The following is a 16,773-nucleotide window of genomic DNA, read 5'->3' as shown; positions in this document are numbered from 1 at the left end:
AGCTTGTAAATTATATGAGAATTGATTATTATATATATATATATATATTCTTCTATAAGTATGATGAGGGGGAAAAAAACGCTTTGCTTTTCATTTGTAATTAATCATTAAATGCATATAGAACAGTGGAAGCTATGCCTTGTTGCCTGTGAGAAGACAACAGTCCATCCAGTATGTATCTATACATATATAACAATTATTCAATAAATGAACAAAATATATTTGATGGTATATTCATAACAGCTACATCATTTAGCGTAACTTGAACAATTATATTACCAACAAAAATAATATATATATTATTTGTTCTTTGGATTGAAAAATCAAGTTGGTGGATCTGCTGGTCCATTTTGATTCAGGATGCACAGTAGTTCGTTCATGCGGCCACAGCACCAGAGCTCTTCACATCAGCCATTGCTCTTTTCGCATCCGCACCTTTTGCTTCACATAACTTGGGAAGAAACACACCTACGCACACATATGTGAAATTTCAAAGCATGTCAACATCACTATTTTAATGGTTAACGTTAGTTTTTTAATAATATAAGTAATATTGCTACGATTTCAAACTTTCTAATAAATTTACAGCAAAAAAAACTTTTGGGTGCCTAGCCCTCTTAATGAAAACTTTCAGGGTAAATTTGCATCTCAACCCATTATATATGAGGCCAAATTGATGAAACAATTATCAAAATCAAAGGCAAAGAAACTATAGGATCTAGTTAGTGTTTATATACCTTCGACCTCGGCGAGCTTGGAGTACAAATCAACAACATTAGGGCAATTGTGGTAGCACTCAGTGGAGCAGAGTTTCTTGGTGAAGTTAGAGTCAATGAGAGAGTCTGATGAGATTCCAAGGGACATTCTGTCCAAGCCACAGGCCTCGACGCACTGATCAGACTCGATGTGATCCATCAGTTTGTCTGCTTCAATCTCCGATGATCTGCAGATATATGCTTCCATGCCGCTCCTCTTCACTATCTTCTCAAGAACACATCGTTTTCCAGCAGATGATACTGCAAACGAGCACTTCTCTTTGCCTAGACCCTCACATTCTACCCCTCCTGCAATATTATTATGAGCCTTCTGGTTAGCTGTAAGTTAAATGTGTACGTATTTGAGAACTAGCTTTACCTCATGATCAGTCCTATGGCTATTTGATATAATATATATTACTTTTTCTAGTCCTATATATAAGCAATAACTAATCAAATCAGGTAGATTAAAATATTGGTTAAAATTAGTTAAAAGATGATGAGTGAGAGAGAGAGAGAGAGAGAATGTGCGAGGAAAGATATAAGAGAGATTGAGTGCGAAAAATGATGAAAAAGAGATGTAATCGATCAAGGGTAAAAATGAAAAGTGCATCAAATTTTTACATAAATAGAAAGTATTGCTTATATACAGAATCAACTCTATCCAAGAGATTGTTGCTTATATATGAGATCGGAGGGAATATTAAATTTTGGGTGTCGATGGAATTAGGAGTACTCACCAAGAGTTCCTTGCACAGCGAGAGATAATAATAATGGAAGAACAACTGTCACAAAACCCATCAAGCTAATCTTCATCAAGGCCATATGGGAGGATATATCAAAACAAGACGGTGGGATGGCCAAAATCAATTAGCTTAATTAGGGCTTTGGAGAGTTGCAGGCAGCTTGATGTATTGTTGGAAGAGGATGAAAGTGTAGTTTAGCCAGCAAGTGTATTTATAGGGATCGTTTGAAGGGCATTTAAGGGTTTTATGATATTTTGTAAGAGAATATTTAGAGGGAAGGTGGAATTTTCAACGATGTGAATTATTGTGAATTATTATATAATAGGAGACATTTGAGTTCGACTTTAATTTGAATTGAATTAAAGTCAAGCCGATGGCTTTGCGCGACAAATGAGGGACATCTGCTGACTGCAACATATGACAAAAATTGTTTAGTTTGGATCACACAATTGGTAGAAAAATTTAAATGAGTTTAATTTCAAAGCTAATTATGTTCATATAGATATTTACGTATATCACCCATAAACAAAATTCTCACTATATTATAATTTTAATTTTGTTACAAAATATAAAATCTATGACAAGGGACATATACTCTATTTATTGATAAAACCATGAACAATACAACTCAGTTGTCACAGTAAATTCCTCCGTACAATGCATATATACAAAACCAAGCTATATAATTTTCAAATAAAATCAAATGCCTCTTTTAGGGGAAGAAATGCTGAATTAATGACTAGGACAGCTATAAATTTGCTCCTGTGGAGAATAGAAAACCATGGCAGAGCTAGGAAAGCCAATAATCAATGGACTATTGCAAGAGTTAGTTATTGTTGGACTTTTTTAATCAGCCAACGTTAGTCTTAATTAAACTTGTCAAGCATATGGTTGTTTAGGTGATGTTCTATAAATATATATATATATATATATATTTACTTTCCGCACTTTGCGGGGCTTAATTGTCGAAGTGGTGATTCCGTATAGAATTGGCGGCTGATCAGTTAGTTATCAGTTGACCAGAAAGAGATATGCATCTATCTCTATTATTACTTCTGTGAATTTTATTGACCATGCTTGCGTAGATTTTTTTTTTTTGGTTTTTTTTTTTTAGATTTGGATGATAAAACGAAGATTCATCTTTAAAATAGAAGCTTGCTGTTTACTCCTACCGAATAAAGGAGGTTTGGGAATCACTAATTAGACCTACTTCAATGGTCAATAATTCCCTCATAGCTGGCCAAACAAAACTGGTGCATCATCAATCATATATAATTCTCATTCATTGCAAGATAAGAGTCTGTTTGGTATGAAGAAAATGAAGGGGGAAGAAAGGGGTAGAAAAATTTTAATGAGTTTCCATATGAAAAAAATAGAGAGGTGGGATGAACAGCTTTTAATTAATTTCTTTTACTCTTTTATCTTACATGTTTTCTTTATCAAAATTTTATAACCCCATCTTTTTAATTTTTCAAATTGAGCTTATTAAAATTTTTTTCTCCTCTCCCTTTTCTTTCATTTTCCTCGTACCAGATATAGGGTAAAAGAAAGATGTATCAACATGAATACTCCTAACATTATTATAAAGCCTTACAATAATTCGTCATGGTTTAGTAATTAAGGGTATTAATTATCGTGCAGATTTAATCATATTCCCAAGTTAAAATGGAAGATTGGCAACGGAACAAACATCCCTGTGAATCATGATCCTCTATATGGTATCCCTCAAATATTAATCTCCAAACCACTCTAATTAATCCTAATCTTTGTTGTGTTGGGATCTCATTTGCATTAACCATCTCCTTGGCCAGACAAAATCTAGAATGAGCCCCTAAATTTGCAACGCACACACATATATAAATAGTAGTCCTGCGACAAATATCATTCTCAACGCCCCTCTTCCTTTTGCACACCAAGATGACAAGCTTATCTAAGGCATAAAGAATGGAGAATACAAGGTTAAAGACGGTTTCAACCTTCTAGTTAATCAACATCCTAGTAGTTTTACCAATTCACTTTCATCTTAACCCATTTGAGGTTTTTCATTTTTATATATAGAAGATTAAGATGCTAGTAAAGTATTCATTTGGTCCTAAATGTAAGAGCCAACTAGTTAGAGTTAGTTTTTGTTCTAAATATAAGACCTTAATAATTCATTTTATCTCTCATATTTATCATTTTTTCCAAACTAATTTATCTAATTTATAAAATAATATATAATATAATGTTATATATTAGAGGAAAATCATGTTACATTTATCAAAATTAAGCAGCTTATTTTTTTTTTTAATCTCTCCAAATTAGTTAAGTAGCTTTTATGTTAAAGACTAGAGAAATATCTTATTTTTATTTGGAAGCTCATCCATTGATTATATACCAGCCTGATGGGAGGCTTGATATGACCTGAACTATTTAGCATATAGTTAAGGCTAAAGCCTATTTAAAAGCTTGTTAAGGTAATTAGGCTAGGCTTTTAAATTTAAAGTTTGACCTAAAAGTCTACAGGCTTGGCCTGATTAATTTTTTAAATTCTATTTTATTAATATATAGCAAAATATGTAAGCATTAAAGTGTACTAAAAGCTACATTTGTATAGGTTTTAATAGGCTCAAAATCTATTTACCACCTTCAAGCTTACAACATAAGGTTTTTTAAAGGCTTACATTATAAATAGGCTTTTAAAAAAACTTCAAGCCCGCCAAGTCTTTTGAATGCGAGCCTAAAATAAAGCATATATGTAGGTTCAGATTTACGCTCAAGGTTTTAACTCTTGTTACAAGCTCATGCCTATTTAGCTAAAGTTTAACTTGGTGTGACCTGTTTGCACGCCCAATTGTAATAACTTGAAGATGTGTCCATTTTGGTTGTTCTAAACAAGAAATCATTGATCATGTTTTTGCACGATGAATCCCCTCCAAAAGTTTATGGTTTGCTTGTTTATCCACATATCTGCGCATCAGTTTTCTGTCATCATGATCCTAACCCTTTTTTCATGGGGAAAGGAAATCAGGGAGAAAAGAATGCTAATAGCAAAAGCTCTCCATTTTCCTATCTAGTACTCCCTCATTCCTTTTTTATCTCTCACTTTTTCCTTCATTCAAACATAGCCTCGCACATCTTTTCTTCGCTTTTCAGGATGTACACAGATGGAAACAGTGATCAAATTAAAGATATTTTATCACTCTAGCTTCCCCTTATCTTTCAAATTCTAATCCTCATTATGTAGGGTGGACAAACTTTTGATGGGGAAAAAAATAAAAAAATATGAAATGTGTGCGATGCTGGATAATTAATCAAAATGGACTCATATTCTTCACAGCATCAAATGGAGGAATAAATATGGACGACACACCGTGCAGCTCTAGCTCTGCGATTTGACAATTAGAGCTTTCAGAACCAAGCCTCATCTTTTTTTTTTTTTTGGTTGCCTCCAGTTCACCGGAACTTTGCTCCGACTACATCTGGATCTGACCCGCGTCGCGCACCTGGACTATAGTAGGTGAGTCTTTCAACAGAGATTTCTGTATACGTTGAGACTCGAACTCGAGATCTCGCATAAGCGGTTCCAAGCTACTTACCACTTGGCCAACCCCCGTTAGTAAGCCTCATCTTTTTATTGCATAGGAAACATGCGCACAGTACGAGATCCAACCGCTCTCTAGCCTCACTATGGAGGCCCCAGTGCCAACTGATCTAAGGGTCATTGGCAGAACAAGGTGCATTTAATTCCCACATTTTGATGTTTTCTTACAAGGACATTTTATTTACTCTACATTTGGATTTTCACCTTGGATTATATGATCTAACCTTGTACTTTAGTCCTTTTATTGTTAATACAATCTTGTTTATTTTTATATCTTTTTGGGTGCAGTGCAATCTTCTTTTTTTTTTTTTGCTAAAGTATAGGTATCTTTTTATTAAAAGCAATTCTATTGAAGATATTGTCAGATACTAAATGTGGATATCTTCCAACAGGAATTCGAATGCAATCTTGTTTGTTGTGGGTATGTGTGTATAAATCTTATGTGGACAGTACAAAAAACGGTTTCTGTAGTTTTCTTGGGCCAGCTAGTTGTGCACTTCAAAAAGGCGGCCCAAGACACGTCTTAGTAAGATACGTGACAATATCTGAATCGCCCGTTAACTACATGACGCTTGTTGGATTTGTCGGCCCAATTCAACTTTTCCAGAAGTTAAGTTCTTATAGATCCAAACGAATAGTTTTCAATAAAAGATTAATAAACTTAAAATTCTAAGCCTTAAAAGACCCCAATTTTTTTTTTTAATCAAGAGTATTTGAAAGACTTAAAGCGTAAAAGGTTTTCATCTCTTCTAACAAGTATTCTTTTGAAAATTTAAACTTGTTTTTTTCTATTTATAGAGATGAGACCGCTTACTACCTCAACCAATAGCTTGGCAGTAAAAACCCCAAATTTTTAGTTGGTTCCAAAAACCCAAATTTTTATGCCTGGATGTCCCCTATGCTAAGAAGTAATAATAAAATATACAATGATTGTGACACTTTACACTTAAAAATATTAAATTAAATTCTTCTCATCTACGTCGACTCATATCAAGGTGGACACTCTGAGTAACAATTCTAATTGTAACCATACATCGTAGATATTACAATGATATATATCCACACATACGTATAAATATAATTATCAACCAGATACTGCAAAATGGAAATTAAAATAAAGCCAACTAATATAGATGTAGAAAACTACAAAACGTGGAGGGATGATGCTCAAAGCAAGACATCAAATGCTATGCTTTATTTTCTTTCGCACTAACTTTCTCACGCGAAGAGTAAATTAATACTTTTTTAATGAAAAAGAAAGTTATTATTATTTAAATAAATGAAAACCCACATCCGTTTCCCATGCGCTATCTTTCAAGCCAATCCAATAATTACTACTACCTCCGATTCTTAATATAAAATCTTATTTGACTTTTATTTTGGTCTTAAATATAAAGCTCCAATCTACTTTATCTCTCAGATTCATACATTTTTTTCAAAGTAACCCTTCTAATAATGATAGTTCTATTCAATACACTTGATTTGTAAAAATATTTTAGGAAAGACAACACCTATTTAGGACAAATAACTAATTCAACTTACTTCCTTAATCTCCTCAAATTAGTTAACTAACTCTTATAATTAGGATCGGAAATAGTATTAATCAACAAATCAAGGAAAACCATATAATTAGTTATCCACTTTGAAGCGTGTTATTGCTTAGTTGTAATTACGCGTGTGATGTGCACGAAAGATTTTCCCCGCCACTTTTAATCTATTTATTTTATAGTTTATTACTTAGGACGTTTCTCATGGATATTATGAATAATAATAATATATCTAATCATGAAAAAGTGATTCGAACAATGAAGAATAATGTAACTAACTGACTAATTGGTTCTAGAAAGAGTCATAATCTCTAATTAAAAAGAATGTCGGTTGAAGATAATAAATCCCAAATTAAAAGTACGTTCACATTCCTTTTGGATGCTTTTGACGATGATTAAGTAATGAAACTTATCTGATTAACAAGCAAAGTGGGATTTGATATCAATTATGGTGACACGTAAAAGCAGCCAAAAATGGTGATCTCTTGTTATTTGTCTTTTGAGTAGATCATTCCAAAGCATGATAATCACATTTGAAATTTCTTATGTCTTGTAATAAATTAAATTAAGTTAAACTATATGGATTCAAGTAACAATTTTATACACCTAAATTTAATTTGTCCTTTTAAGTTGTTGCAAGTGGGATCAAGTTAAGAGTATACTCTACCGGTAATTGAGGTAAGAACTATGACAAATTAAAAAAGCTAAATAAATATTAATGCTAACAAATATGATATGATCTCCTTAAAATATTAGTATATAATATTAGACTATAATCAATTTGTAAGTTGGATAAATTATTTTCAAAAAATGATAATTGTGATAAATAAAATAGATAAAGATCTTTTATTTAAAATCAAAATCAACTTTAATTCTTACATTTAGGAATGGAGTTTTTTGTTGTTTAAATAATATTAGACATGTCATATCAATCTATTTCTTTTATTGAGACCTTGTTTGAATAGTTTTTACAATATATGAACATATTCTTTTATTTATATAACATATTTGAAACATTTGATGATGAATTGACAAAATATTATGTCAATTTTAAAAAGTTTGCAAATTTTAGTAAACATTATAATATTGACGTCTCTTAAATTGTTTCCAAAAGGCTAAAATATATGTGGTTTTTTTAATTTTATACATGGTTTATTTTGGTTCCTTAACCCTTTCAAAAGAACATTTTAAGTCTTTTAATCTTAAAATAATTAGTTTTAAATGACGATTTTTTATAACAATCATAATTATTTTCAAAATTAAACTTAATATATTAACATTTGATAATGTTTTATCAACATTTAAAATTATAATATTATCATCTTTTGTTAATAATACCAGAGTTGCAAGACTAAAAATATATTTTTAAAATTAAAGAACTAAACTAAAATATTGTATACAGTTAAAGGATTAAAAGTATATTTTAGATTTTTCTACATGCATGTGTAGTTGCTACTACACAAATTTTTCAAAACTAAAATTAAAATTTATGAAATCTTACTTAAGACATCCATACGTTGCAATAGATAGCTTGAATATGAATTAAACATATAGATTATTGAGACTTGAAAGTAAAACTTGATTAAATATTTTTTTTTTGTCCGTCAGGCACAAATACCCTCCTATTGAAGATAATCATGTTCGAGATATTATCAAACACTAAATGTAAGTATTTCTTCTAGCAAAAATTCAAACCTTAGATTTGCCATAATGTGGAGGATTAGTCCCTTCTATTAGCATTATAAAAAAAAAACATGTAATTAGCGATAGAATTTTTATTTAGTGACCGAATCGAATTAGCAATGAAATTTGTTCTGTCGCTAATTTAGAATTTGAGCAACAAATTATCGACAGAATTTGAGCAATGAATTAGCGACAGAATTTGAGCAAAGAATTAGCGATAGAATTTTTTTTATCGCTAATTAGGGCCTAATAGAAAATTTCTGTCACAAATTAGTGATAAAAAATTTCCGTCACTAATCTAATTTTTTTAAAAAAATTTTAAAAAGTGGGCCCTCCACCAGTCACCACCTCATCTCTAATAGTGGCCACTAGCCACCCTCATGTGTCGCTGTCATCTCACCTCTGCCGCCATGTGTCACCACCTCACCTTCACCGCCACCCGTACATGTCTTTAGTAGTTGAGCTGCAATTATATATAATATTCTTTTGCCCAAACAATTATATATACACATACATATTATTAAAAACTAAAATTAAATTATATGATAATTTTAATTTTAACTCTTTTTATGAGAAAATAAGTCTGAAATATTTATGTTACTATTTATTTTATAATATTTTTATTTTTAAAAAAATTAATTTCCAATGAAACTAATTTTAAACTTTAAATCATAAATAATTTTTTAAATATATTTTTTAAATTTAATTTTTTAATTTATCATTGATAAGATATATAATTTAATTATATATGTATTATATTACATTATATTATATAATCCATATATGATTTATATATTTGATGAAAACTATTTACAATTAGTAAAAAAAATCTAATTATTAAACAATATTATAATAAAATATAATAAATTATTTTAAATAAATAAACTATTTGAATAGATTATAATAAATACTCTTCTCCTACTTACATATGTATCCTATAAAATTTTTTTTATAAAAAATCTTTGTATATACCATTTGTTTTTGCATTAAAAACCGAAATCAATCTATATCATGATTAAAGTTTATTATTTAATTATTCAAATTTAAAATTCACTTCAACATTAGTTTTATTTATAATTATAAATTGAGGTGTTCATATAAATTTATTTTTTGGTTTTGGATTTCTATCATATATTACATCTTTCAATATATTGTGTATATAATATAATTATTTCTTTCTCATATTAATTTATATAAGAAATAAATTAATATTCTTATCATATTGTTTAATTATTATTAATAATCAAGAGGAATTCATTTTAATGAAACATAAAACAGTTTTTTTAGGAAATTGTTTTCCTATCTCAATATGTACCTAATGATGAGATAAGTGATGATGATACTGTTATTAACACCAACTTCACAAATATATCAATTTATTTTACAATTAAAAATAAATTTAAATCATTTGTAGGATTATAATTCAAAATAATAAAATTTAAAATTAGTAATAGATTAGCGATGAAAATAGACTTAGAGACAAAATTAGTGATGCAAATTTCTGTGGCAAGAGACAAAAACTAGTGATGGAATGTTTCCATTGCTAGTTCCATTGCTAAAAATTTTATAATTAAATTAGCAACGGAATTAGTAACAGAAATTTCTGACAAAAAAATTCCGTCACTAATTATGTTGCTAAAAACATACTGATAGATTTTTTGATAGATTAGTGATAAAATTTCATTCAGTGACTAATCCGCGCTAATATTAGTGACAAAAAAATTTCATCATTAATCTGTCACTAAATTTAGCGATGTAATTTTTGTCAAAAATCATCAACGAATAATTTTCTATTGATAATAAGTTTTTTTTTCCTATTTCTTCCTTATAGTGTAGGCCAACCCCATTTGTAGTATGAATCTTAATTATTGAAATATAATGTGATATAATATAGAAGATGTGCTTAATTTTCAAGCTAACTATATAGATCTGCTTCAAACCCATTCCTTAAAAGTGTTGATTGCCAAGAATGTGACAAATGAAGAAGTGAAGTAGGAGACAATTATATAAATGTGTAAGGTGAAGTGACATGGTAGAATGTAGCGCTCACACACATGTACATATATAAGCCAAATTACTCAGGGACAAGAGGAAAAGATTAAAGGTTCTTCATATAAACAAACAAGTAAGAAACAGTAGCGTTAAATAGTATGTTCATGGGGCGTGCATGCAATAAATCTTGATAAGATATAAAGCAAGAAGGATCTTGCAGGAAGATTTAGATATACCAACCAGATCTTGAATTTAGATTCTTATTGCTGCACTTTGCTCTCATGCCTCTCTAGTCTCTATTGCACTCTGATTGAAATCTCTCTTATTGTATTATTTTATGTCATTTTGGGAGGATTTTATCATGTTACTCAGGCATTATTACCTATATTATTGTTGGTTGTGATCGACTAAGGTGTGATTGCAAGGATATTGTACTTTTTGTGCCATTAAAATTACAATCACTTTTATCATGATTTATCTCATTGGGCCTTTAACGCTAGATAAGCTTACACTCACAAAAAAAAAAAAAGAAGGAATTTTTACCAGGAAAATTGAAGAAAACGAAAAAGCGAAGGATCGCACCCGGTTATATACATTTTAGGATGCCAAGCGGTTAGCTTCAAATAAATTAATTTTATTTTACTAAAGGACCTTGTGAATTAATGACATTTCTTCACTTTGTCAGACTAAAGTGTCATTCAATTTCCCTCTAAGATCCCAGGTGCCATACCCCCAATGTTGTGAATAAATCAAGCTTGGAATGAATTATAAGTATTTTTCTAATCATAACTTACAAAATACAAGGTAAGTATATAAGAGAATACTTGTCTCGGTTCATATAAAACATGTTTATAGATAATTTTAATCGGATTCTAAACAAAGTCTAAGTCGTATTTTGACAGCTCAAGGCCTGCAAGTCTAGTGACTCTAACACCTTCCTTAAGTTTTTCATAAATGTGAAGTTACAAGTTCGATTCTTTATAAATATAAATGATTGCATAAGTTTCATTTGCGATGATTAAAAAAAAAAAAAAGAGTCATATCCTAAGGCATCAGATTTAAAACTTACCACTGTTGTAAAGATATTGTTAATAGATAATTTATAAATACTTTTGTAAGTGTTCGATTAATTGCACAACCTGCACTAATCTTATGTTTGATGCGAGGGAAATGAAAGAGAGGAGAGAAAGGGGAAAAAAATTGTATTAAAAAAAAGGAAAAAAGTTTAATAAATTTAATTTTGAAAAAGCCGAAAAAGTGAGGATTTTCCTCCCCCTCCCCCTCCCCCGTCATTTCCCACATACCTAACCAAACGTATATCATTATGTTTAACAAACCCAGGCTTAGCTTATCTAAATTATATTCAAAATAAACAAATACGCCTTCATTTTTATAAATAAAGAAGAAATAGAAAAGAATCATACAGAGAAAAAAGGGATTAATAAGAGAAAGTATTTCTCGTTCCATTCAAAAGTGCTCAACGCATTATATATGACTTCTATTTATAGACACAACTTTACACCTTTGATAGAATCTACAGATTACATAACAATATAAGATAATTGTGAGATATAAAGATAATGAAAAATATCAGAGATTATAGGAGATATGGGAGATAATAGGAGATATATGGGCATCCACAAAAATGTTATTATATTCATAACACTCTTCCTTGGATGTCTAATATATAAGAATGTGCCTCATTAAAAAACTTCAACTAGAAAAAACCCTGTGACAAAAACCTAATGAAAGAAAAAGAATACATCATTTATTGATACAATATGCAATACTGTCTCATTAAAAACCTTGTTAGGAAAACCTAGTGGGACAAAACCATAGACAAGGAAAAAAAAGTACAGTGTGTATCAACTCCCTCTCTTGACAATATCAGTTGACATCTTCAAGCTTATAAAGTCTAATATAATGAACAAGCCTTCCAAATATTGCAGTGAGATAAAAACATCAAATATGAATTTCATAATCTTCTGAAAATCATGAGACGAATAGTCCTTTTATGGCTTACCCATACTTGGATCATATTGTGATCTCTTGACATGAGGATTCAACAAGAATACTTTATCTATATAGCCATTAAGATTAGTCTTGGGTACCTTCAGATAAAATAATATTACCTCCATGGCACCCTTAAAGTAATGAAGAATAATTTTTAATTCAATTCTAACATCTTCATGTTGATAAAGAACTATATCATGCTAATCAACAAATGATATATCAGATTCGGTATAGCTAGATATATAAATGCTTTAGTGATATTAAGATATTACTTCTGGACCAAGTGTTTATTCATTATCTTCTGGAGATCTAAATCGATTTTTAATCCATATCCAAAGATCTTGCAACTACCGAAATACATAATGAATGTTACTTATCCATATAATGGATGTGATTAATCTATATGTATTCTTCCCAAAGCTTTCATTTCAAACTTTTTCTTTAAGTAATTCGTAGCTTTTGAAAACTCATCAGGAGTTTCTATGCTATCATCATAAAAAGTACTGATAGCAAACTCATTTTGAATCTTTTCACAAATAGACAAGTTGGAATATATTTACATCATTCATTCAGTCGATATTAACCATATATGCCTCATATAGAGGCTTAATTAAATAGAGACTTAATTGAATAATATTCTTGAGAACATAATTGTATGCTTCTAGAAATTCAAATCCTTTAAGGATTTTCATACATTATGATCCAGATCTGTTCATGTATTAGATCGTTTGAATTTATAGAAGGATTTGAATCCTTCTGGGATTCATATATAATTTCACTATAAAGTGAGCCATACGTTATAGTTATATATTTCTAAGACGCACATGAAAAAACTTCATTTATTACCAGACTGTCAGATTGATAAAACATGTAATTTAATCCACTACAAGATATTATCTCTCTTTATATTGTATAAATACCTATTTACATAATACTAGCATTACAATTCAAGTGCATGAGCTAGGGATACACAAATTCCTGTTACATTCACTACAAAAAAAAATAGTGAATTACCAGCAGTCACCTTCTAGCGGTTAAAAAAAAACCGCTACAAAAATAAACATTTCTAGCTGTTATAACACAAACCGCAAGAAATATGCAGTGTTTTGACAAAAAAGGGTGTGGACCCCACATATTTCTAGCGGTTTTGACCCAACCGTTAAAAAATGACCGTTACAACTATGGTGTCATTTGGCGCAAAGTTGGCTCCATATTTCTACTATTTAATTTCCAATAGTTTTGTTGCTGGAACCGTTAGAAAATGTATTTTCTAACAGTTCAAAAACTACTAGAAATTTCTTCAAAGTTTCTAGCGGTTGCCCAAGAAACCACTATAAATACTTTATTTTTCTCGAGGAGTCCTGATACGTGGCTACATGCAGGTGGCAGCAGGGGGCAGCGCCACAAATTTCTAGCGGTTTTCATAGAATCGCTAGAAATTTTATCGAATTTTCTAGCAGTTGTCCTTGAAACTGTTAGAAATTTCATTAAAATTTTTAGCGGTTTTCATGGAACCGCTACAAATATCGCAAGAAATTTTAAAATTTCAAATTCAAATTTCTCTCATAGCTGACAATTTCTAGCGGTTATTAACGCTAGAAAATTCTTATCGTTACCCTTTTACTTTGAAATTCAAATTTTCCTCTAACCTCAATATTTCTAGCACTGTTACCCTTAAATCTGGTTCAGTTTTTTAAAAATAAAAAAAATTATAATTTTTAGTGGTTATAGAACCGTTAGAAACTAATAGAACCACTAGAAAAGATATAAAACCGTTGCAAATAGTAGACAACTACTAGAAAATTCTCACTGATCTCTATAAATACCATCTCACCTCCTCATTCATTTACCCTATTTCTTTTCCTTCCTCTCCTCTTTTTCTTTATAATTCTCTTTTTTATTCTTGCTCTCTCATATGGTAGTTTTTCTCTCTTATTTATATGATAAGATGATATTCATTTTATAAATATTAATTTCTTCTATTTATCTTTATTTATAGTTTACTAACATATTTATTTATTTTTTTCTTTCAAATTTTTCTTCTTTATATTTGTTATGTCCTCCTCAACTAATTCAACCACTTTTCAACATAAAAGTTAAAGTTCAACACTACAAATTATCACATCTCCAATTCAACTATCTTATTAAATTAAATTAAATTCATTTGACACAATTATAATTTAATTACTTATTATCTATCACAAAATTTAAATATATAACATGTAATACATTGATAAATACACATATTAACATAATTCTCTAATATAATATATTTAATGGTTTTTTAATTAATAATATTATATTTTATAATAATGAAAATTTTGAATTTTATTTTTTTGCCTGGAATGAATTTTGTAGCAATTCAGAAACTGCTAGAAAAATAAAAAAACAGGAAAAATTTTGCAAAATTTAATTTTGGTCCACCTAGCGCCAAATTTCTAATAGTTAATAACCGCTAGAAAGGTATGGTGCCAATTCAAAAATTTCGTTTCCATGTACAACTTTCTAGCAGTTCTGTGAAAATTTTCTAACAGTTTTGAACCGTTAAAAAATTCGTCGCATTCTTTTTTTTTTTCTAGCAGTTAATGGAACCACTAGAAATTTTCTGGCGTTTTGACCATATTGTGTAGTGGTTCTTTTAACCACTAGAAAACTGTTTCTTACACTTGATTTTCTAGTGGTTTTTCTAACCGCTACAAAGGTTGTTTGTAGTGGTTAAAACCGTTAGAAAATTCATAATTTAACCGCTAGAAAATACATACTTTTTTGGTAGTGATTGCATCTTTTCTTTTCTATTGGCCAACCATTTTTTGTCTGTATCTCATACAGATTTATATATAAGATCCTCATTTGATTATATGATATCATCAATAAAATTATTGTTTCCAATTTCTTTTATGACATAACATATCGAGATCTATTTATTACTTTGAGACACTTAAACCTCTTCAAGGGTCAAATAGTTATGTTTTAATCTCTTTTGCAATTCATGCCTTCTTAGTATGATCATCATAATCATTTACTCTCTTTTTTTTCCTTTTCGAACTGATCATACTCTCATGCTTTTAACATCTCTTTAAGAATAGGAGCACTTTTAGTTAGAATATAAGAATTAAGAATTCTGATTTGAATCAGTAATTACATCTAGCAGATATTAATAATATTTTATGAATGCAATACTTTATGAACTTCTAGTTTATACTACTATATTTGATGATTTATATTTAATAGTAAAAATGCATTCTATATATTCTTTTCCAGCTACATATTTTTCTCCTCATATTGGGAACATACAGTGTAGGTCTCCCAAATCCATAAGTCTCATTTAGAAACATTATTTTATTTCATTTGGAGACAAACAAGAATGAGGAGATTTTTATCCAACAGTGATCCCAATTTATTTTTAATATTTATCTGTGTGCATTATTGCGGTGGAATAATAGATATTGCACATTCTAAGATCAAAAATGTTCAACGGCTAACTAAAAGCCAATTATAATGGTAGAATTCGCAATACATTGTTGGCTTGATGCTTTTATGTGCAAAAACATATAAAACCAATAATCCCAACACTCAAATGGGAATTCTATTCTCACAAACTCTGGTCTAGCTATTTACAGAGGCTTTTACTGAGCATATAATCATCAACAACGTGAGGAACAATCACTAGTGATCTCAATGAGAATTATATTGATTTTATAATCAAGAACTTATATACTCAATGTAATTATTTGAACATATTTACAAACTTCAGATTGCAAGTCAATCATAAACACCTATAACCATTTTATAGATGCATCTTTCACTCATAAAGTATTACTTTGGTCCACATAGTGTCTAAATAGGCCCATATATAAACTTGATACATTATAAATTTGTACGGATCTGATTTTGAGCACAGCTAGTAATGTTCTCTTGTTTAGTTCTTTTGAGAACAAACAACACATAAAAATTCTTGAATCATATATCATTTTTAGAAAATCGTTTGGCTCTTTAATAAATGACAATATATATTTTTTATGATATTTTGCATCATTATGACCCGGGATGATCTGACTGGTCATGCCAAACTATAAATGCATAAACTTCTGGTTTATTATAAAATTATTCTCAATTATTAGTAAACTTTTTATTACTATGTCATATTATTCATTTTTCACCTTAATATTTCACAAGGAATATGTTATCAATCATGAATTTTATCTTCAGGATAATAAATCATGATATAGCTCTTCTAGAGCCTTATTTTTCATTTATTACCCAATGATAGAAACTTGTACATTCATGGAAGGTCGAGTGTCACTGACTCTTCTAGAGCCTTTTTAAAAAGAAATATGAGATGTAAGGAATGATATTAATATTAATGATAACAAATTTCATCTAATATGATTCACACTTAGATTCCAACAATCCCCCTCTCCCTGAGTTTGAGTTATACAAATATACTTTTCTTA

General features: G+C 29.7%; 1 protein-coding gene across 1 annotated transcript; it reads right to left on the bottom strand.

Annotated features, from left to right (window-relative positions):
- Nucleotides 1-298: 298 nt before the first annotated feature.
- LOC114757207 (uncharacterized) lies at nucleotides 299-1,569 on the bottom strand. The gene is made up of 3 exons (XM_028946212.1): nucleotides 1,496-1,569; nucleotides 738-1,064; nucleotides 299-468 (listed from the first exon to the last, which is right to left on the bottom strand). Exons 1-3 carry the CDS (start codon nucleotides 1,554-1,556, stop codon nucleotides 377-379), a joined length of 480 nt encoding a protein of 159 aa, XP_028802045.1. The 5' UTR covers nucleotides 1,557-1,569; the 3' UTR covers nucleotides 299-376.
- Nucleotides 1,570-16,773: the final 15,204 nt, after the last annotated feature.

The sequence above is a fragment of the Neltuma alba genome, unplaced genomic scaffold, assembly GCF_004799145.2.
Source record: "Neltuma alba isolate B1F8T4 unplaced genomic scaffold, ASM479914v2 tig00001450_pilon, whole genome shotgun sequence".
NCBI lineage: Eukaryota > Viridiplantae > Streptophyta > Magnoliopsida > Fabales > Fabaceae > Neltuma > Neltuma alba.
This window is presented reverse-complemented; position numbering and strand designations above follow the sequence as displayed.

Excerpts from the sequence above, each read along its gene's own strand:
- LOC114757207 (XM_028946212.1), bottom strand. The coding sequence starts at position 1,556 with ATGGGTTTTGTGACAGTTGTTCTTCCATTATTATTATCTCTCGCTGTG. Across the intron at positions 1,065-1,495 it reads CGCTGTGCAAGGAACTCTTG|GAGGGGTAGAATGTGAGGGT; the intron begins GTGAGTACTCCT and ends ATAATATTGCAG. Across the intron at positions 469-737 it reads CAAGCTCGCCGAGGTCGAAG|GTGTGTTTCTTCCCAAGTTA; the intron begins GTATATAAACAC and ends ATGTGTGCGTAG.